This window comes from Pleurodeles waltl, chromosome 11 (assembly GCF_031143425.1).
Source record: "Pleurodeles waltl isolate 20211129_DDA chromosome 11, aPleWal1.hap1.20221129, whole genome shotgun sequence".
NCBI classification, from domain to species: Eukaryota; Metazoa; Chordata; class Amphibia; order Caudata; family Salamandridae; genus Pleurodeles; species Pleurodeles waltl.
In genome coordinates this window covers 829,023,900-829,046,183 of record NC_090450.1, presented here as the reverse complement: position 1 = coordinate 829,046,183, position 22,284 = coordinate 829,023,900, and the positions used below count along the sequence as shown (strand labels likewise).

General features: G+C 42.7%; 1 protein-coding gene across 3 annotated transcripts in view; it reads right to left on the bottom strand.

Annotated features, from left to right (window-relative positions):
- Window positions 1-1,481: 1,481 nt before the first annotated feature.
- TTC28 (tetratricopeptide repeat domain 28) overlaps window positions 1,482-22,284 on the bottom strand; it is a 1,605,451-nt gene continuing 1,584,648 nt past the window's right edge. For all 3 annotated transcript variants that reach the window (XM_069214676.1, XM_069214678.1, XM_069214677.1), the window contains 2 exons: window positions 20,697-20,804; window positions 1,482-5,124 (listed from right to left, as the gene is read on the bottom strand). In XM_069214676.1, the coding sequence (XP_069070777.1) occupies window positions 3,515-5,124; window positions 20,697-20,804 (1,718 nt within the window). In that variant the 3' untranslated portion in view covers window positions 1,482-3,514. The remainder of the gene's footprint in view (window positions 5,125-20,696; window positions 20,805-22,284) is intronic.

Below are 22,284 nucleotides of genomic sequence, written 5' to 3'. Positions count from 1 at the left end.
CTCATACCTGCCACGTTTCCCAGCGCCATGTGTGACTAGCTGTTGTAGTCCAGACTTTTTCTTTGCATTCTGACACTTGCAGTTAATGTTTTATAATGTCATATATATCCCATATGTACCAGAATGCAAAATCAAACCCTGAACTATAGCAGCATGGATCTCGGAACCTTGGTCGTGCTGCTTAACCCAGACTCCTTTGGCTACCCTCAATCACATGCTCTTGTAATGTCTCCTCCCTTCTGGATTCTGGAGCACTCACCTAATCAGTCTCCTAGTTCATGTACTTCTCTCTTCAATTCCTTCTTTTACTGTCTACTGCAACACCCCACTCTGTTCACCTGCATCTCCTTCTTCTAGGGTTGTCACCTTCTCACAGAAAAATAGTTTGCACTTGCTTTGGAGGTCTGGAATAGCAGGAGCTGGTACTGGAACCTACGGTTTCCCAATTTAACCCACTAATTCTGACACTATTTAATTTTCAAACATTTAGGAATAGTATGCACAGCATTAACAAATGTTTTACACACTTTTCATCTTGTATTTGTTGTTTTCATTTCACATTGAAAAGCACAAAACATCCTGAATTTTACTCTTTCTCCTGATGTTTTTATATGCATTACTTGAAAAAACCTGATAGGCTGCTAAATTAATGGTCAGGTGGCAACCAAACCCTTCCCAGAAGTGACCCTTGTATCTCGACACCTGCACGTCTCCACACTATGGGCTGCTGCACTGCCCCTTTTTATTGCTTACCTCTCCACTGACAATTTTACAATACAAGTATAATTTTCTTTGAAGAAAATTCTTCACCACTCAGTGACATAGAAAACACTTCACCATCATTATGTGTTATGCATGTTTTCGGCTATTGTCTGTATGAAGTTGTGCCTGCCTGTTTTTCCACCCATTTCATTTTGAGGTGAAAAGATATCTCATTTTTCAGTTGTGAAAGCATGTTTCCTATAGGGGAAGCCACTTGCATCTCAAGGGTGTGTGCCCCAAAGTTTGATGACCATTGCTATAAAAGATGTGTGTGCATGGTTTCAGGCATTTATGGTCTCATACTGATTTCTTACTCCGAATTACCAGGCTATGATAAAACATTTCTGTTTTTGCATGAAAGAGATTTAAATTCAAAATAAAATACTGTTCTGAATGTTGGTGTTTAGTAGGTATACGAAATACTATGCCGTTAGACAAACTTGAAAATTTACCTACAAAACCTTTTGAGGAAATCTAGAAAAATAACAGTATATTTTATGCCTTCAAATGTACTCACTACTACCAAACATGTTATCTGAATACTACTGTGAATTCAACTGATCTAACAAAACTATTTTACCTGATATGAGAAGTATCATGTGTGTCACCTGTCCTTGAAAAATCAAATGAGATGAGAATGTATTTTAGTGTGTGTGTGTATGTATGTACATACTGACAATATGCAATCTGATTACCAGATTAATACATGACACTGCAGAGAGAGAGAACTCATGCTTTAATAGACACTTACATCACAAAGAAAGTAGGCCAAATGCCATTGAAATTTCAATAAAAATATGAAATTCTTTTTTACATGTTACATTTCATAATATAAAAAGTTTAATGCTGCCTGGAAACACAGAATTTATTTTACAAAAATGTCCATGTTGGTCAAACATGGTGACCACTGCATACAAGCAAAAAGTTCTACACAGCGTTTATATGGTCCAAGAGTCTTTGAATCACAGAGGGTTGCTGGGGAACAGCTGCACGGGAACTGACATCCAACCACAATTCTTTAAAAAACAAAACAGGTGCATAAAAGTCCTTTTGTCAATACCTTCAGAAACAAGCACTAAATGTCTTTGGGAATAGATCTGAACAACTTAGGAACAACCAAGTAGTACTGATTTAAAACAGGAATTACGGATATTGTGATCAGTTTTTAAATACTTTCTAAAAGTCATACAAACTTCACAGCAAAGAATATCTTTGTTGGTAAATGTTCTTCTGAGGTTTTGAGTTATCTTTCCAGAGCAGATAACATACTTCTGAAGCACTGTACAATGTTATGGGGTATGATAAGGACCACAAATACTGGGCTTCACAATTGTTTGTACAGCATAGGGTTCAGTGTGGCATAGTAACACTCAGGAACAACTGTAGCTGAACTGCTTATGTTGATGCCTAAATTCTGCAACATGAAGACCATCGGAATTGCTGTAGACACCATAAGCATGACAACTGTCGTGCAATTCAGAAAAATGATTCAAACATTAACAGAGTGTGGGCACATTTATTGACTGCAAGGTCCCCCCCTGTATCACTTATTGCCTCATTTGAAAGAAATTCACCATTTGGATTGATTCCTTAAAATTACAGCTAGCAGAATATAGTCTTTAATTTAACGAGCTACAAATCTTGTCAGTTTCAGATCGCTGATGGGACAAAGTTGCAAAAATATAGAATTATCTGATTTCAATTATGTTGTAAGATATTTCAACTTTGGTTGATAACCCACTTTAATAAATATCTCATTGTGTTGATAAATATCTCATTGTGTTGAAGTGAGAAAACTGATGAAAATAATTCTGAAGTAGATGAAGGTATTCTTTTGCATTTTAAGTTACAGTTACTGATAAAATTTACACACATAATAAGACCGCAGATTTCTGTTCATGAATGCTCAGAATAGGAGTGGACTAGTCATCCTGATATATCATTAAATTTTTAAGCTTGCTTGATTACACTTTACCAGTTCGGATGGTAACCTACTTTTGATAATTACTTGGGCAAATGTAGTAAGACAAAGAGGCATTGGAATAGCAAAGGTGATGTTTCTCTTTCTTGTCACTGGTACAAAAAAGTAGTCTGAAAGAACTCATTTCACAACAAGTAGAGGGTGAGAAATAATTTTACAACAGACGAAGGAGTAGTCCAACAGTTGTTTTCTTGATAAAATGTGTTGTCATACTATAATATGCTTCACACACTGAAAACTCCCATTATGAATAAATAAGGATAAGAGTGAATTATGATATTTCTCTTTCATTTTTCAACCTTTATTGTCACAACTGAGAACTTTATCTGTCTGTGTTTTGCGTCAAATTATTGATTTTTACAAGAATTTCTAATCTTACAAAAGCTATCTTTATAAAATAGCAAGATGAAATGAAATTTAAATAAAAAGACAGACCAATATTTAAGATACTTTGTGCACTAATGAATCCTAACATCATTTGTATCACTGCTTTTGCTGTTTTGTGTGAGTGCTTGAATCTGGATCAATGCCTTATCAGCTGTAACTCACATTGGCACAATTCCTTACAAAATGCCCATTTTCACATTGAGTTTTCATGGTTTGGTACTCTTTCATGATAGTACTATCTTTCACAAACTCTTCCAATAATAGTCTTTTGTTTGACCACCTCTTTCCAGGCAATGACTGATGGTTTGATAAGAGGCAAGGCAAGAGGGCAGAAGCACATATGAACATTTACACAAGTTGATTCCACTGTTACCAGTTTACATTTTAACACTTTGAGGAGGGGAAAAATCTCCCTGGGGAAAGGAACTTGTATCCATTTCCTGATGGTATCCTCAATGGTCGTATAGCTCCTGGAGTACTGTTAGGTGTTGTTGAGATGTTGGGAGTACCTACATTTGTATTATCAGGACACCTATGGACATTTGTAGGGTCCTTTTGTGGAGCAATACCCTGCTGCTGTTGGTTGGGCAATTCCTTAAGTTCCAGCTTGTCTATATTTTCTACCTTTTTGCTATGTCTTGGCGACAAATTTAGCAAGCTAAGAACATCCCTCTTTGAAGTGAGTGTTCCAGGAGCTCCTCTTAATATTTTCATAGGACCAGAAGATTGGGGATTTGTATTTGCCCAAAACATTTTTAAATTGTGAATAGCCTGCACTTTTTCATCTATGGCAGTCATTTTTATCTTGTCTATATCTCGTGCGTCTGCTGGACTAGAGCGTGCAGAACCAGTTGATGAATATGACAGGGCTGGAGAAGGGGTGCTTCCTGCTGGAGACTGGTGTCCTGAGCTTGGAGACATATTTTGAGGAGATCCTGAAATATGAGTACTGTAAGGAGAACTGCGATATTTCAATCTAATGTGTGGGGAATCAGAGCTTGGAGATGGTTGTCCACTGTGTTGACCTGTTAGCTCCTTATTGGATGCTTCAGAACTTGCTGGACTGTTGTATCCTGAACTAATCTTCTGAAGAGAAGAACTCCTAGTTGGAGGCTTTGGTCGAACTGCAACTGGTGATGGTGTGCTCTTCTGGAATGGTCTACTAAAAGCACTTGATTCTGAGGATCTAAAAGCAGAAGCACCAGTCGGAGTTGAAGCACCATCAACTGAAATATTACTTTTGTTAACTTGACTGCCACTTCTGTGAAGACGTTCCACAGCAATGAGATGACTTTGTGTCTCTTGCAAAATCTTTTGTGCCAGCTCTTCAGGATCAAGCTTTGGGTTATTTTCTTCTTGTGATTTGACTGTGCTATCAGTCTCTGTGCTTGACTGATCTGATTCTCCAGTGTCAGAACCTGGTAACTTCACAACTTTTTGGAAAGGTGAATTTGGACTAGGAATGAGAGTCATTTTAACTGGAGAGTTTGGAGTACTTACACTTCCTTTAGAATTTACAGAAACTGTAATTCCTCCACAAATACCAGACTTGTTCAGCATATGGTCAGGAGAATATGGTATGTTCATATTTTCAGGGAAAGCAGACAATGGTTCATTGCTAAGAATGGAAAACCCTTCATATTCCTCTTGTTCTTCTTTATTCACTGATGCATTAGTCTGTGGAGATGATCTGCTCCGTGGTACAGATGGTCTATTTGGATAAATGTTTTTAGGCTTTTCATAGTCTTGACGTCCTCTATAGCCTGTACCATCTGAATAACTTTCAGCCTTTGAAGCAAAACTCATTGATGAAGTAATGGAGCTAAGACTGTAAACTGAAATAGCATCGGAGGCAAGACTGTCATGGCAAGTTGGAGAAAAGGCAGGGTTCTGATATCCCAAAGGCAATGTATGAGAAACAGACTGGGCAGATGCCAATGATTCCAGAGATGATGAACTGTCAAGGCTGAGGCGTTTTGGAAGTTCTGTTGAATCTAGAAAATAGAAGAGAAAAACACAAATGTTTACATCATGAAAAAGCCAAGTTTCTTAGTTATTAGTATTTCAGATAATGTGTATCTTATACAGTTATTTGGGGCAAAGTAATGTAAGCACTTAAAATGAGAAAAGTACACATAAAAATAAATGTTTGCAAGTGGTGAGTAGTCACTGAGAAATTAACCTAGTACTTAGGATATATAGGGCCTGATTTAGAGTTTGGTGGAGGGGTTTGGTGGAGGGGTTACTCCGTCACAAATGTGACGATATCCAGTCTGCCATATTACAATGTCCATAGGACATATTAGAATCTTAATATGGCGGATGGGATATCTGTTGCGTTTGTGACGGAGTAACCACATCTGCCAAACTCTAAATCAGGCCCATAATTTGAAGCATTCTTTGACAGTCATTATATATAATGCACACCATAATTCATGCTGCCTGCCACGTTTTGCTCTTGGAAGAAGTTTTTTTTTTCACATCATTGGCAAAGTAGTGTACTGAACACAGAAGTGGCATGAAGTTTGATGTGCACTGTACGTCATAACTGGGGCATTTCAGGGCATTATCGTATTTGAATTTGTAGAACCATAGCTAACCATTAGCTCAGTATTTTTTCAGTAAATTTCAGTTTTTTATGCACTCACCTGCAATGTACACATTCTGCACTGTGCACAGTGCCAGCTGGCCATGGAGCCTGGACTTGCTGCATCCTGTGCCCAACCCAAGCAGTCAACCAACCTATGCCGGAACAGCTACAAGAGGTTCCGGACCCCATTACATTTTAAAAGGCATGCAGAGGCATGGAAAGTGGGGACAAAACAACGGAAACAACCAGGTTTACAACAGTAAATTTGCAATCACGCAGCCACCATTTTGTATCTGTATGAAAGCACCACTTAGTTAAAAACTATGATTTTCATAAAAAGAATGTTTTGAATTTAAAAAGGGCTATTGAGAAAATAACCTGGTGGGAAGCACAGGTATGACTTGCGCATCTGGCTGAAGGTTAGACCCTGTGGCCAAAGCTGTGAGTAGTGGGGTATGGCTGCCCATGGGGTGGCAGAAGCAAGCCCTACAGCCAGCTCCTACGATGCACAGACAAGGCCAGAGGCCATGCACAGTGCTGAATGGGAGCACAGCACATGAATGAAGAACAGAAATTAGCTGAAAATGCAGAATTTAAAGATTAGTTAATGTTCAGTGAAAGCAAACCCAAAGATCACTGAAATTCAGCATTTAGGATACGCAATGCAAAACATAACTCACAGTGCATACTGTGCTCAATACCCAAGTTTGGGTACAGTCAAACAAACAAACCTGAACACCAAGAGCACAACCTGGCAGGGACTAAGGAGTCTGTTTCACAAAACAAATGGGAATTTCAATGGGCTCCCTGGTTTATATTTATTGGTCTGAGATATATATATATATATATATATATACATATATATATATATATATATATATATATATATATATATTTCCTCACACTTCTCTCCGTCCTTTGCTAAAGAATGAAGATCGGCACTCCAACAGCGATTTCTTCTGTTTTTAATAATCCATCATTGAACGTAGACCAAGGTTATGTTGAGCCAAAGCGCGTTCTTTTTTCTTGTAACACTGATGGACTATTAAAAACAGAAGAAATCGCTGTTGGAGTGCTGATCTTCATTCTTTAGCAAAGGACGGAGTGAAGTGTGTATTTTATGCGCTGGAGAGCACGGTGCAGCACCGCTAATGCTTGGGAGTGTGCAGTTATGGCGTTGTGGACTACAAATATATATATATTTATATAACCTATTGCCACTAGGTAGGTTATGAGCTAGTTTCCCAGAAAAAAAGAACAAAAATACAAGAGAGGCCAGGGTACGAACATCCTGACCCCTTACTTCTGGTGCTGAGCGCAAGTTATAGTTCCTTAGGGCACGAGTTATAGTTACTTCAGATAACTCCAACTATAACTGGTGAATTTCTATGGTTATGTACGTTTAAAATGGTAGCCTAACTATAACGTCCCTGTGACCTTTGTTTTTTAAGTGAATATACATATATATATTTTTGTAATAATGGCCACATCAGACACGATTATATAACAGCATATGCAGGTTAGGAGCTAGTTTCCCAGAAAAAAAGAACAAAAATACAAGAGAGGCCAGGGTATGAACATCCTGACCCCTTACTTCTGGTGCTGAGCGCAAGTTATAGTTCCTTAGGGCACGAGTTATAGTTACTTCAGATAACTCCAACTATAACTGGTGAATTTCTATGGTTATGTACGTTTAAAATGGTAGCCTAACTATAATGTCCCTGTGACCTTTGTTTTTTAAGTGAATATACATATATATATTTTTGTAATAATGGCCACATCAGACACGATTATATAACAGCATATGCAAGATTGGTGCAAGATTGGTAGCAGTGATCACCTTAGTACATCGGGCATGGTTGCCAGTAGTACTGTAAAAAGACTTTGTCAAAGCTGATGGTTAATACATAACAGCATTAGCTGCAATGCCACTAGCTCGAAGGGTCTAATGTTAGTTATAAGTCTCCCCTATGCCACATGGTTTATCACACAAATATAAGCTTATGAGTTCTGAAAAAGCACACCTTTTCTTTTTTCATTGAGCAGAAATAAGCCACATATATAATTTGTTAAAAGCAGACTGACCGGACAAGGGATACAAATGTACGTTAAATGCAAATAACAACCTTAAAGTGTTGTAGTGCATATTTCTGAAAAACCAGGGCAACTGCACTGACATCCTTGTCAGCGTCTGCTGCCTGCCCCAGGTCCTCTGGCTGCTGCTACTGCTGCCTCTGCCTTTCGCCTGGGACGAACTGAGAGCTTCCGGACTCTCAGGTCGAGGCCCTACTCTACCTGCAGGCTCATCCCTGCGCCTCATCCCTGGTGTTCCAGTGGCCATCACAAGTAAGTATTACTTTGTCGCTGTCACACTTTTACTCTTGCTTTTCCTGCCTTTTTTCATTGTTTTCCCTTTTATTTTCCTTTCTCCCCTCCTTTCCTCTGCCTCCTGTGCCCAGAATCACCTTTCCCGCCTGACCGCTCCCCTGCCCCCTCCCCTTCTTAGTGGCGGCCGCTGCGCTGAGAGAGGGCAACTGCACTGACCTCCTGGTCAGCATCTGCTGTCCTCTCCAGCTCCTATGGCTGCTGCTGCCCCTGCCTTTTGCCTGGGACTAATTGAGAGCCTCCTGACTCTCAATTCTAGGCCCTCCTCCTCCCACAGGCTCATCCCTGTGCCTCATATCCCTGGTGGTCTAGTGGCCATCACAAGTAAGTATTTCTTTCTCTCTCTCGCTCTTTCACTCTTGCTTTTTCTGTCTTTTTTACTTGTTTTTCCTTTTATTTTCCTTTCTCCCTTCCTTTCCTCTGCCCACCTCCCTCTCTCCCCGCAAAGCACCTTTCCCGCCCTCCCGCCTCACAGCTGACCGCTCCCCCCAACCCCTCCCCTTCTTAATGGCGGTCGCACAGGTCGGGAGCGCAGCTGGCACGCCGAAGGCAAGCCCTTCTGCACCCGTCCGCACCCACCGCCAGGAACTCTGGATCTCCGTTAAACCACTCCCTGGCCTTCCTCCATTACAACTTCGAGACCCTCCTCCGCCTCAACACCAGACATCCCAGCAACTGCTGCATCATCTCCCCCTTGGACACCCATAAACCTTTCACCTGCAGGAACTGCAACTTCAGCACCAGCCTTAACAAGCTGAAGGTAATCTCAGCACACAAAGATACCAACAACCTCTACAACCCCATCAACTGCTTGTTCCTGAACATCCACTCCGTCCACAAACACGTCACGGAACTCTGGGATTTGATCGAGAACGCCCGACCGGTCATCGCCTTCCTTACCGAGACCTGGACCAACCTCACCTCGGGACCAGACATCGCCATTGCCGACAGATACAGCATCCTAAGGAGGGACCGGCCCTCCCGCCCTGGCAGAGGACTTGCCATTGTACGCAAGTCCTCACTATGTGTCAAGGCCGTCCCAGAAGAACAATGTACCACCATGGAACACAGATTGCTGACAGATACAGCATCCTAAGGAGGGACCGGCCCTCCCGCCCTGGCGGAGGACTTGCCATTGTACACAAGTCCTCACTATGTGTCAAGGCCGCCCCAGAAGAACAATGCACCACCAAGGAACATCTTCACTTCCTGGTCCACTCCAACCACAACTCCTCCATCCGCGGCACCCTGGTGTACAGGTCACCCGGTCCCCACCCAGCTTTCATAGATGACGTTGTAGACATCACTACCCCCCAGGTCCTGGCGTCAGATGACTACCTCCTCCTCGGTGACCTGAATTTCCACCTCGAGGACCGCGCCGATCCAAACACCACCGCTCTACTCGACAACCCCACCACCCTCGGCCTCAGAGAGCTGGTCTCCACACACACATTGCAGGACACACACTGGACCCCATCTTCACCTCAAGCAACCAGGTCACTATCCAGACTATCTCCACTCCACACTGGACTGCCCACTGCTGCATACACTTTCACTATCACCACACCCAGCAGCCACACCAGCACTCCCAGGACCTCCCCACAGGAAATGGAACGAAATCATGAACCTCCTCCCTCCGATGATGCCACCACAGCAGCATACAGTTTCAAAGCATGGATCACCGAATTCCCGACACTCTTGCCCCCCTCCACTGACATCAGCCAAATGCATACCTAAGAATGCCAGCTGTTCACCACCAAACTCCAAGAATCAAAGGGTACCCACAAACGTTTTGAAAAGAAATGAAGGAACAGCCAAATCAGCAAAGACCTCATTTCATTCAGAGCGCCAACCACCACCCACCGCCAAAAAATCAAGAACACAAGGAAGGACACACTCCGGGAGCACATCAACTCCTCCGCACGCAACTCTAAGGAACTCTTCTCAGTCATCTATGAGTTCACAGATCCCCCCACTGGAGCCACCAGCATCCCCCGTCACATGACCTACGCGACAAGCTTGCCACCACGTTCTACCACAGGATCCAGGGCATCAACAACAGCTTCCTCCGGGAAAATCCTGGCACTGGAACCTGTGACCGACCCCACCCCCCCCAGAACCCACCAAGACCATCCACAGCTGGTCCACGCTCATCACAGAGGAAATAGTCAGCATCATGAACAGCACCCACTCCGGAACCCCCACTAACCCCTGCCTGCACCACATACACATCAGAGCCAGCGCATCCATTGCCCCGAGCTCCAGAACACAATCAACTGCTCCATCAGCACTGGCACCTTCCTCGAGGACTGGAAACACACTGAAATAGGCCCTCTCCTGAAGAAACCTTCGTCTGGCCCATCAGAAATAAAGAATTTCCAGCCTATCTCGCTGCTACCCTACACGGCCAAAGTACTGGAGAAAGCACTCAACGTAAAACTACGAAATTTCATAGAGGCCAATAACTCCCTGGACAGCTCCCGGTCTGGCTTCCGCAGCAAACACAGCAGGGGGACAGCCCTCCTGGTAGCCACCAACAACATCCAATTACTCCTAGACCGTGGCCACACTGCAGCGCTCATAATCCTCGACCGGTCAGCAGCTTTCGACACGGTCTCCCACAGCACTCTACTCACCAGACTCCATAACCTAGGAATCCAGGGAAGAGCCCTTGAATGGATCCACTCCTTCCTCTCCGGGAGGACTCAGAGAGTCAGACACCCGCCCTACACTTCCAGACCCACAGGAGTCAACTGTTGAGTCCCCCAAGGATCCTCACTGAGTCCCACACTGTTCAATGTATACATGGCCCCTCGTCAGAAGCCAAGGTATGAACATCGTGTCATATGCCGATGACACACAACTCATTTCCCTAACTGATGACCCGGACACGACCGAAAGGAACTTCCACTCAGGATTGGAAGCTTTGGTCACCTGGATGAGAGAAAACTGCCTCAAGCTCAACTCCAACAAGAATGAGTTCATCATCTTCGGAAACGCCACCTCAGCTTGGGATGACTCCCGGTGGCCCACATCCCTCAGTGCCCACCCTGCACCGACTGAGCACGCCCACAACCTAGGAATCATCCTCAACTCCTCTCTATCCATGACCCACCAGGTAAACTCAGTCGCCTCCTCCTGCTGGCACACACTCTGCAAGCTTCTAAAGATCTTCAGATGGATTCCAGCAGACTGTCGCAGGACAGTCACCCACGCCTTAGTCACAAGCAAGCTCGACTAAGGCAACGCCCTCTACGCCAGCACCTCAACTAGAAACATCAAAAAACTACAACTCATCCAGAACACCGCCGCCAGACTCATTCTGGACCTCCCACACCGAGAACACATCTCCCAACACCTGAGGACCCTCCAATGGCTACTGGTCGAGAAGCGAATCATCTTCAAGACATTCACCCACATGTACAAGGCCATACGCAAAGCAGGACCAGCCTACCTGAACCACTGCTTCTCCTTCCACACCCTTTGCCAGATCCCTCCACTCGCTCAGATGGCCCTGGTCACCACCCCACGCATCTGCAAAACCACGGATGATCCTTCACCCACATTGCAGCAAAGAGCTGGAACAACATCCCCTTGCACCTCAGACAAAGCCTGCCTCTCACCATCTTCCGGAAGAACCTCAAGATGTGGCTCTTCGAATGAGGGCCCTCCCCTGGCCCAGCACTTTGAGACACTCACGGGTGTGTAGCCGTGCTTTACAAAAACTGATTGATTGATTGAGGTAATCAACATAAAATATACATACGTAAGCAGAGCGAAGACAAATCCGATTTCGGAAAGTGCAAGAGTGCTTATAATTGACATTGACATTCACTGCTTAACTATTGAATGCTGCTTATTATATCTCTTTTAGAAGCATTAACATTTCAAAAGAAACATACACACTAAGTGAAATCCCTGGCATACTGATTAATCAAGCGATCCCCTCTTGACATGCAGATGATTTCATAATTCGTAATTGAGGCAATTGTGAAAAAGTGTCAGTGCACAGTGCTGTATCAATATTCCATAAGCTGACTCTGAGAAATTGGCATTTTCTCATCATGATCATTTAAGGCGATAATAAACCTCAAGAATACACCAGAAGTAATCCTAAAAATACCATGGTGTATAAAAGTTAATCATTCCAATGGACCTTGACAAAATAAACCTATGATAGGCCTTACCCTGAGCTGCAATCCATTAGAAAGTGTGAATAGTGCATAAGTTCAAGAGAAAAAAAAACATTAATATTTTTTATTGCACAAGTAGAAAGATAACGTGACAGTGGGCTATCCTTGTATCAGCCGAGTGGCTGGAGAAGACAAAATCCGAACAAAAGCAGCATGGGGCCTGTGGTAGGGAAGTGCATAACCATGTGAAAGTAACATTCATTAAGATCTTACATTAAACTTAGTATTACCCTATTAGTGGAAGTCGTACCCTAGTTGTTTTTGATAAGATCTAAATGATGCCAAATAGCTGCAAACCTCTTGAGAATGTTCACTCGTTTCACATATGCCTCTTCAAACTTCTTGGTCCTTAACATATTTCCCTCCAACCCTGTAAAGCTGGACCCTGTCATGTTCTCCAATTTAGGAGAATCAATGACCAGGCAATCGTTAGTGCAATCAAGGTAAAAAAAACTGCCCCAGCTTGTTAATTCTTTGAATCGCCTTAAAAGCCATAAACAACACTAAGGGGCATATTTATACTTGTTTTGCGTCAAATTTGTGTATTTTTTTATGCAAATTCGGTGCAAAACTAACTCCATATTTATACTTTGGCGCTAGACCTGTCTAATGCCATGGAATAAGCCCACAGAGGACACCCCCACCCACACCAGAGGGACAGCGGAGGAGGGGGGACCCCATCCCAGGTAATTATAGGTAAGTACAGATAAGTATTTAATTTTATTTTTTAAAGTGCCATTGGGGGCCCTGAAATGGGCACCCCTACATGGAACTGGGTGCAAAGCCAAGCCCAGGGGACACTGGTCCCCTGTGCCGGCGGGCATGAGTCCTGTCTTTTCTAAGACATGAGTCATGTGGTATGGTGATTTTGCATCAGAAAATTACGCTAGGCTGGTTAAAGTCATTTTTTTTACTCTAACCTGCCTAAAGTCATTTTTTGGTGCAAAACCCCCTTCTCCCATACTGCCACCCCCACCTGGCTAATGTTATTTTTTTTCACGCTAGCCCACCCTTTGCGCTGGCTTGCATCATTCCATAAATATGGTGCCCAGCTGGCGCTCAGGAATGGTGCAAGCCGGTGCAAAACCTTTTGATGCAAACATGCATTAGTGCAGTTTGGCACCAAAAAGTACAATTATGTCCATAAGCTTGATTCAGGAGCTATCGTGATCTGTATGCCGTTGCTAATAGCAGCAAATAGCCCCTCCACAAATTGACAACGTTTTGGACATGTATAAAATATGTGAAGACTATCATCCATACCTTCTCATTGACAACAAAAACATTGATCGGAACTGCCGAAACATTTTATGAAGGGCTTTAGGGGTGTAATATGTCATCCATCGGGAAAAGGGAGATTCTTTTGAATTTTGCCAATTTCAAAGATGCATAGCCAATCTCTACGATAAACTGCCAGTCGCCTTCGGAAAATCTACATTGTGTTTTCTCAAAAATGGTTTCCAAAAACCCGGTGATTAATTCCTGTGAGCTACCCGGTTGCTGTAAAGAAACTGGAAGATCTCTAGCTGGTGCACTGTAAAACAACAACCCCCGTTTGTTTTGAGTAATCTCATATCCACCAATACTTATGAATTCTTCAATCAAATCAAAAGCCCCCTGTATATTTGCCAAGTCCAGCTTCAAATTCAAAATTATATCATCCTCGAATAGCTTCCACTTGGGCACCCCCTAAATCGGTGTACGGACTCCCTCAATACTACAGATCTTCCCTGCCAATGGCTCTATAAAAAAACGTAAATGATATTGGGGACAAGGGACGCCCCTCCCAGTTGCTTCTATTAATTGATACCATGCCCCCAACTCTAGAGTTGACGATTATCTTAGCCTGTGTCCCTAGATGTACATTTGTGAGCACGGTTATAAATTGTGAAGGGAACCCACATTTTTGAGAGGTATAAAACAAGACCTCCAAGTTGACCAAATCAAATGGCTTCCCAGCATCCATCATAACTATTGCTGCACTGATTCGGTTACGCGAAAAATAACTGCATGTATTAGAAAATTAGTATTTACTGCAATAAGGCGATTTGAAACGAATCTGCTCTGGTCCCTGTGGATTAACAACTGGCCAGCTGGAGAGATCCGGGTGGCCCATACCTTTGTCAGCAGTTTGTGATCTGCGTTGAGCAGGCTGATTGGTCAATAGGAGTTTACATTTGCAGAGGATATTCCCTTTTTCAAACAAATCACTATGGTGGATTCTTTAAAGTTCAGGGGTATTTCCCGGCCTTCCTTTATAACATTAAATATATTTGTTTTAAAAAGGTACCAACTCTTTTGTATATGTTTTATTAAATTCAGACGGAAAACAGTAATTCCCACATGCTTCTGCACTGGGCATATTTTGGAGTGCTTGCAGGACGTTGACTGCTGTTATTTTTCCTAAGATTACCTTGACCAGGGAGTTTGGCAAGTGGGTGAGCCGAATGGAACTATAATAATGTTCAGTACTAGATAATGAAACACAATGCGTGTTTTTGTACACATTGATATAATGCTGATGGGAAACCTGGGCAATGTCCTCATTCTCTATTACTATCCTATGGGTAGCAGGACTCTCAATATGCCTGACTACTTGTTTATCCTGCTTAATATGATGGACCAGGAAAGCAATGTACCTATCTGCTCACTTTCCTCATACAGTTCTTGCAGGAATGCTTTAGAATTGTTTATTTCTTCAAGTGTAAATAAAATCAAAGATTTTGTATGGCCCTTTTTAATCCATTCTTTGAGGGCCCGATACCTGCTGACTTACTACTGGCCCATGCAGCCTCATTCACCGCAGGTTGTAGTTCCGCTATGTGTTGAGTCCGCTCTTTATCTCGATTTGTTTTATATGCTATCATATACCCACGGGCTGTGGCCTTAAAGGCCTCCCAGACTGAAAAATGTTAGCCCGCATTGCTATTAGTGGGAAGACACTCTGATATAAATATTCTCATATCTTCCAGCCAATTTTGATTTGTCACTAAGGACCTATCAAGCTGCTATCTAGGCCTTTCTCTAATGGAGTTGCCAGCTCTACCAGGATGTAAACAACCAAATATACTTTTTGAAAGTCTGGCTTTACAGTAGTAATCAAGCAGTTTTTGGCTTTATTTAACGTATCAAGAGAATATAATTCAAATCCCCCCCCCTCGAGGATGATTGGCACTTCTGCCCCATCGCTATATTATGGATCCGTAGTAATGAATCTATCTCATCGGTAATGAGCCATTATAATTAACCAAGTTAAGAGGGGCCCCATGGACATGACCTTTGAACTATAGCCATCTACCTTGGGGGTCCCTAATTGCTTCCCTTATCTCCCAATCGATGCCATTTCCCAGATAAATCACAACGTCCTTTACTGTCAGCCCACGTGGGCAAAATACACATGGGGGTACTTCTTTGGAATAAAACTCTTCTGGAGTAAATGACGTCAGCCATCTTATCAAACCCCCATATTTACACTTATTGAACATGCCATTAGCATTGAAGGACAGAAGCCTAACCTTGTGCATCACTGAATATCACTGCTGTGCTTCCACCTGTACTCTTCACGACTCTTATGTCCATTTTTTCAAAGCCTGCTGTAGTCCTGTTCATTTTCACCGAATGTGCCCCCCTACCTCTGGTACCCTCCTTCTATTACCCGGTGACACTCAGTGACTCCAAACCCAACAAGGGGAAATTGCCCGCATTACCCCTTCCCCAAACACAAAGGGAAAAAGTGCCAAGATACTGCACCCTAGGCTGCACTCGTGGCCCAAAACAAGGAAGCTCCAATCCCCCTGTATATAAAATCTACTCCACAATATAATTCAGCGTGTAGTGTGGCTCTCTCTGCTAAGAGGACGGTTCAATGGTGAAAAGAAAGAGGAGAAAGGGAAGAAGGGGAAAAAAGACCAACCAGGCCCAGTAATTAATACATGGAAAACAAGAGTCCGGGGACTCATTTGAAATTTCTGCAGGAACTCTGGAGCCTCTCCAGTATTAGTGAAGATGTGAAATTGTCCTTTCATCTGCACCTTCAGTTTAGACTGCTGCATGATGGATGCCTGGGCAGCCTGAGTTCTGAAAGTATCTATCATTCTTCCAAACTCTCTTTGGCAATGGGACACAGATGCTGACATATCTGAAAAAATAGGGAACTAGGGTATTTTCAAAGTTGAAAAAAACATGGTCAAGATATTAACAGCAAAGGTAATCAAAATGGTGCATGGCTATGGTGAGCCCTTGTGATGGTCAAACCCCTGAGAGTTTAAGCAATACATTGGTTTTAATCAAAGAGTCCACCCATTGGGGTTAATTACTGCCATTCACTCTCCTTGGGTACTCCCACAATGCAAAGAGTTAAGCATCATGAGCATCATGGAGCATCATCAAGCTCTTCGACCTTGTTTTCCGTGAGTCCCTTTTTCTTTAGGAGTTGGCACACTTCTTGCTGTATATGTACCACCTTGTCCTCAAGATCAGATATTCTGGAATCGGCCTTTTTCATCTTCAATAGGAGCTGTATCATGTTGCCCTCTATCTTTGATAACCTCTCGTGAAGAACAGCGATCTTGTGTGCCTGCAACACCTTCAGTTCTCTTATCTCCAGCAAAATGGTTTTAAGTATGCCTTTGATTAAATTATCTTTCCAACAACAAACTCCCCCTTGTGCTTGTTCCTGATCCTGTTCCCCTTGTCTGATTACTGATTCGGGGAGGAAGGGGCGTAAGTGAATCTGAGTATTGTGGGGGCTCACCGGGTAACCAAGAGACCAATGGTGGAGGCACCTGCTGGAGAGGGGCAGAGAGCTCAGTTGCCACTATGACAGGACTTACTGCTGGGGATGTTGCCTGTGTCTTTCATACAATTTCTAGTGTCAAGGGTTCAATTTGGGCTTTTGAGATCCCTGTAGTAGATTTCACTTGTTTGAAAAACAACTGATATTCTTTAGGCCTTGCTTGGCTTGAGACTACCCCTACAGTATTCCATACTTGTGGCTCCTAATTGATGTCTGATGGTTCAAACACTGAGCGGGAATGCCCTGAAACATTAGTCACTGGCTCTGTAACCTCACTCTGGTTTTCTATTTCAGCCTCCTTCTCGCTTCGCTTTAGTTGCTTGTTCTACCAGCATTAAGCATCGCTGCAGTCTTAGAATCCATTCTAAAATGTAGACTGCATTTTTCCCAGGCTGCCGCTGGCTTAGCCTGTAGCGTGTGTCTTTTTGTTCTCGGGCAGGAGCAGACACAGCACTAGTGTTGCTAGTGACGTTAGCTGCCTTATAGTATTTTCTCATGCTTCTATGATTGCACTGAGTGGCACTGGGTTTTGAATTCTCTACTTTGTCTCTTTCTTCCCTCTGCAGCTCACACATCTTCACTCTGCTCCCCTTCCGTTATGCTCCTCAATAAGATGTGCTTATTACCCAGCAGCCTGAAAGTGTTTCTGACTTCAGTTTTATAAATTGTTGAAAGAAGCCCTCAGAGCTGAACTGAGGCCACTGGAAATGCGACTGCAAGAAATGAGAAATAGAAGAGGGAAGGAGAGGGGACCCCTGCAAAAATGCCCTTGGCCTTCATCCGCCTGCAGTCAGCTTTGCAGTATGAATCACCCTTTCTTTCTTGCTGCGCTTCACTTCATGCTCCCAAATTGTGCGGGGGAAGCTATCAGATGGGTGTAAGCTTGCCATACACTCGACAGCAGCCAGAGTCTGTGAGCGCTAACCCACCCCAATGCCTCGCAGCCGGCTGCAGTCACCTTCACATGTGGAGATTATGCTTGCCATGGACAGCAAAAAAGGGGGGGGACCCCCTAATCCTGCCAACTGTTTTGCTGCCCTGATGGTTCGCCTGTATGATCTTTGGGTTTTATTTGGATGTCGCCACCAACTCACAGCAGCACAGCTGCTGCTCCTCTCGGTGTGCATGACCTGGATGCACATGACCTCAGTGCAGGGGGCGGGGCGAGTCATGGAGTGCGCTAGCGGCAGAGCATGCAGAATTTGCCTGCTGACCTCCCTTTGTCAACAAAGGCACACCTTTTCATATTGAACGTACACTCTCAATTTTGGTGTAGGCTTTTTAGACCAAACAACACCTTCTAACTCAGTAGGACGGTCTACATACAGGAGAAGAGCTACTGACAAGTAGCTGGAGAGCTACTAGTTTGAGAGTATATATATATATATATATATATATATATATATATATGTATAAACTTTTTCATTATAAATCAAGTCTGTAGTACCAATAACTGATGTTCCCATTTTTTTAGATGGAGAACTAAGGCTGCACTGTTATTGACCTATATCAGATCTTAATAGGTCATAAAAGAGGATTACCCGACCTGAGAGAATCAAGTGCACCACCAAAAACGTTGTCTTAATTCACCAGGCGTGTCCTCTATACTCTTAGAAGCCTAGGAGCTTCTGTCATATTGTTTAAATGTCCCACAATAGCTTCAAATTCCCTCACAAACAGTGCTTAATTTGAGGCAGTGGTTTCCGGTGCGGGACACCTGCACTTATTTTTGAGGGACTAAAGCATTTACTGCGAGCAAAAGACACATATGGGGACGGACGGTAGGGAGTGACTATAAATGGATTAAAGAGACCCGAGATGACTTCACGATTACGCTGCCTCTGTATTCGCACATTTAATTGCAGCAGCGCATGTTTAAGAGGAGAGCTTTAGGTATCAGCACGTTTTTATTTACAAATTAAGCACTGCTCATAAATCCCCCAATTTCCATAATACATCTCATTTTTATTTTTAAACAATGTAATTGTACAACTTAGAAGTCCTGCCTTTAAGAATTCGAATTATAATTAAGTAGATTAAGTTGTAAAATGGCAGAGTTTATCGTTTAAGTAATTGATTCTGTGCAGTTTTGCTGAAATGCAAACATGATGAAATCCATTTTTTTCTTCGAAATTAGCTAAAGTAAAATGCCAAAATCGGCTTCACGGGTGAACTATAGAAAAATTAGTATTTCTTGGCCAAATGTGGGAAAGTCACTTGGCCTGCCTGTGTTTCTTCAAACTATAATAGTCTGTGGGAGTCTGGCTGTAATTATTCTATTGACCAAGGTTACACACAGCCCATCAGAAAATGATTATGATTGGTTAAGGGCAGAAAATGTGAATGATTTAAACTGCAGCAATTTCAGCAGTTATTGTTGACTACAATCAACCAATCAGAACAGGTGTATCTTGTTAGAATCTTCAGATTGGCAACTAAGAAACAATTCAGTTTTGCTCCGATCCTGCCCACCCATCCCATCATCGACTGTTCGTAGAAGGCGTTTCATGTTCTGGTGGGTAGCCTGATAATCTTCTAGCAACGTGTGCATCACTGCAGGGTACCATAAGGTTGCTCACACTTCTTTTCAGGGCAGGGAAGGCAAATGTGGACCCGGGACTGGTGGATTTCCCATGGGAGAAACTTTTGCTTACAACAAACGACAAAACCAATTGACCAGGCCATCCTGTAATATTTGTTATAAGTAATAACTGGCATATTAATCGTAAAGTAGCCTTTGCTCTTGATATAAAGTTGTAGAGTATGCACAGTAAATATCCGTTGCAACGCAACCAGATAGCTCCACGTCATATAATATCACATCAATGATTTTATGTACGATTCTATTAGTTTTATAATGGGAATTCATCAGTGAAGTTATCAATGATGTCATGTGTGATATCTTGTGTCATGCCAGGAGAGCACATTAGGAGTTATGCTTGTGTAGCTCACAATACTTTATAAATGTTAGTTGTGTTTCAGATTTGGATTGAAACCATAACATCTTTCAAAACAAGGTCTGGCCCAGTGTATTGAGGAGGCATGGTTAAACGTTACGTGGGCAAGTAGACAGCATACAAGGAATGGCCAAAAACCACACCCTGCATTTTAAACCTGCTGAGCACGGCATACAGCCACTTCCTCCAGCTTCTGTGTGAAGAGGGCTAAGTTTAGGACCTGGCCAAGGGCTACACACTGTGCTCAGAAAATGCAGGACACAGGTGGACTGGTCACAGGGAGGTACTTATCACAGGAAATTCAACGTATGTTGGTGTAGATTCATATTGTTGGATTTTATCTTTTGACACACAACCTCCCCTGAGAGCTATATGATATTTATTGCTATTGTGGAGGGAGTGGAGGGGAGCCATATACAACTCAACATAATGCATCTTCTTAGTCATGGTCTCTTCTCATATTCAAAGACAACAGCCTATTATCCATGCACATATGCATGTTTGTTTTGTATCTAGGCAGGAATGTTTTAAAGTTCTTTGTTTTTCAAAGATTTACTTATGCAAAGTGTATATTATTCTGTACATATATTCAAAATGTTTGTGATTGATCCATACTTATCAAGTAAATAACTCGGGTCATCCTTACCGAAAAGAGCCAAGAGAGACTGAAGGGCAAAGTGCATTGTCCTCCTGTTAGCTTGTTTACCGGTCTTTAGAATCACTTCCTCTTGTCCAACTTCACAAAGATCAAAACCTAGGGAAATATAAAGCGCAAAGACTAATCTTTATGTTTTTCATAACAAACTTTCTGCTGACTTATAGGAAATCTCTGGAGGAGTCTCTGTGCAAATGACGTCCATAAAGCGATCTAGATTGCTATAGAAAAAATCCACATCAAATAGAATACTTTATTTTCCCAAAAGTACCATCTCACGAATCTTTCGCACATGTTTTAACAGCTTCATTGTTTTAATGTGAGTGATCTTTGTTATTGTATAAACTGAAATTACTGAACATATACCATTAGCACAGTTGCACTAGTTAGACATCGCATCCCGAAATCCAATGATAGGTTACCGTTAGCAAACCGCTGGCGGTAACTAAGAGCAAATAACATGAAATGGAAAAAATGGTATTGCTCATACACCAAGATATTCCTCAATACTACTAATAAGGCAGAATAGTAAATTCTGGGATAATATTATAGTCTGACCTTATTACCACATTACAATATTACTTCTGAACTTGCCACAAATCGCTAATGAGCCTCCTCTCATGAGCAAACAAGAACTGTAAAATTAAAGTTGCAAACTTGAATCAATGAGACACAAATGTAAAAGAAGCATGTGGTATGGGATCCCTTGGTTCAGGAATTTAGGGCCCAATTAAGAGTTTGGCTGACAGGGTTCTCTGCCATGATAGCGAAGGAGTACCCTATTCATCAATCTCTCGATTCATTTGTTCAATTTTGAGTTGAGCAGAATACCAGATTTACCTCGACACAATAAAATGAATTCTGTCAGTGTAAAGCTCCCCTTCCTGCCCGAGGCAGTATGGGCCATCAGGTGTAAGCCATCCACCCGTCTGCCCTATTTAAGGTCGGCAGTCGTATGGATCTGTTGTTTACTGTTCGTCGCTGCCAGAAATATCCTGGAGGTGAGGGTTAGGAAACATTTAAAAAAAAATCACCCAACATACTGGTTGAGAACATCCACGGTATTGGGGACACTAGTTTATACTTTTCCAAACACAAACTCGCGCTTGGGGATAAGCAGGAGTTTAATTGTGAAAATGTAAAAACTTTTAAAAACTTGGTGCCAGCATCTGTCACCAATGGCTGACGCACACCAACCTTTTAAACGGCTCTGTATGAACTGCTGTGGCAGTGTTTCATACAAGTCAATGGAGTGGAGTCAAGACAAGGTAGCAGATGGAAAGTCCTCCACCACCCTGACTGCCTTTACTCCCTCTTCCAAACTCTAAATCAGGCCCTATGTCCTCTGGATTGAAAACAAGAGTCCACAATATTCGGCCACACCATGTCATATGTACCTATTGTCATCCCTTCTCTGAACTAATGTCAGACACAATGTGAAAATTACACTGCTTAAAATGTAAGGTGACTCTAGGGATGGGCTGCCATTCGGCTGATCGGCCATAATATGACCCATCCTTCATTAACACCACATCTACTACTGCCGCCTTCTTCCTAGATCCTCTTGCCAAAGCAGATC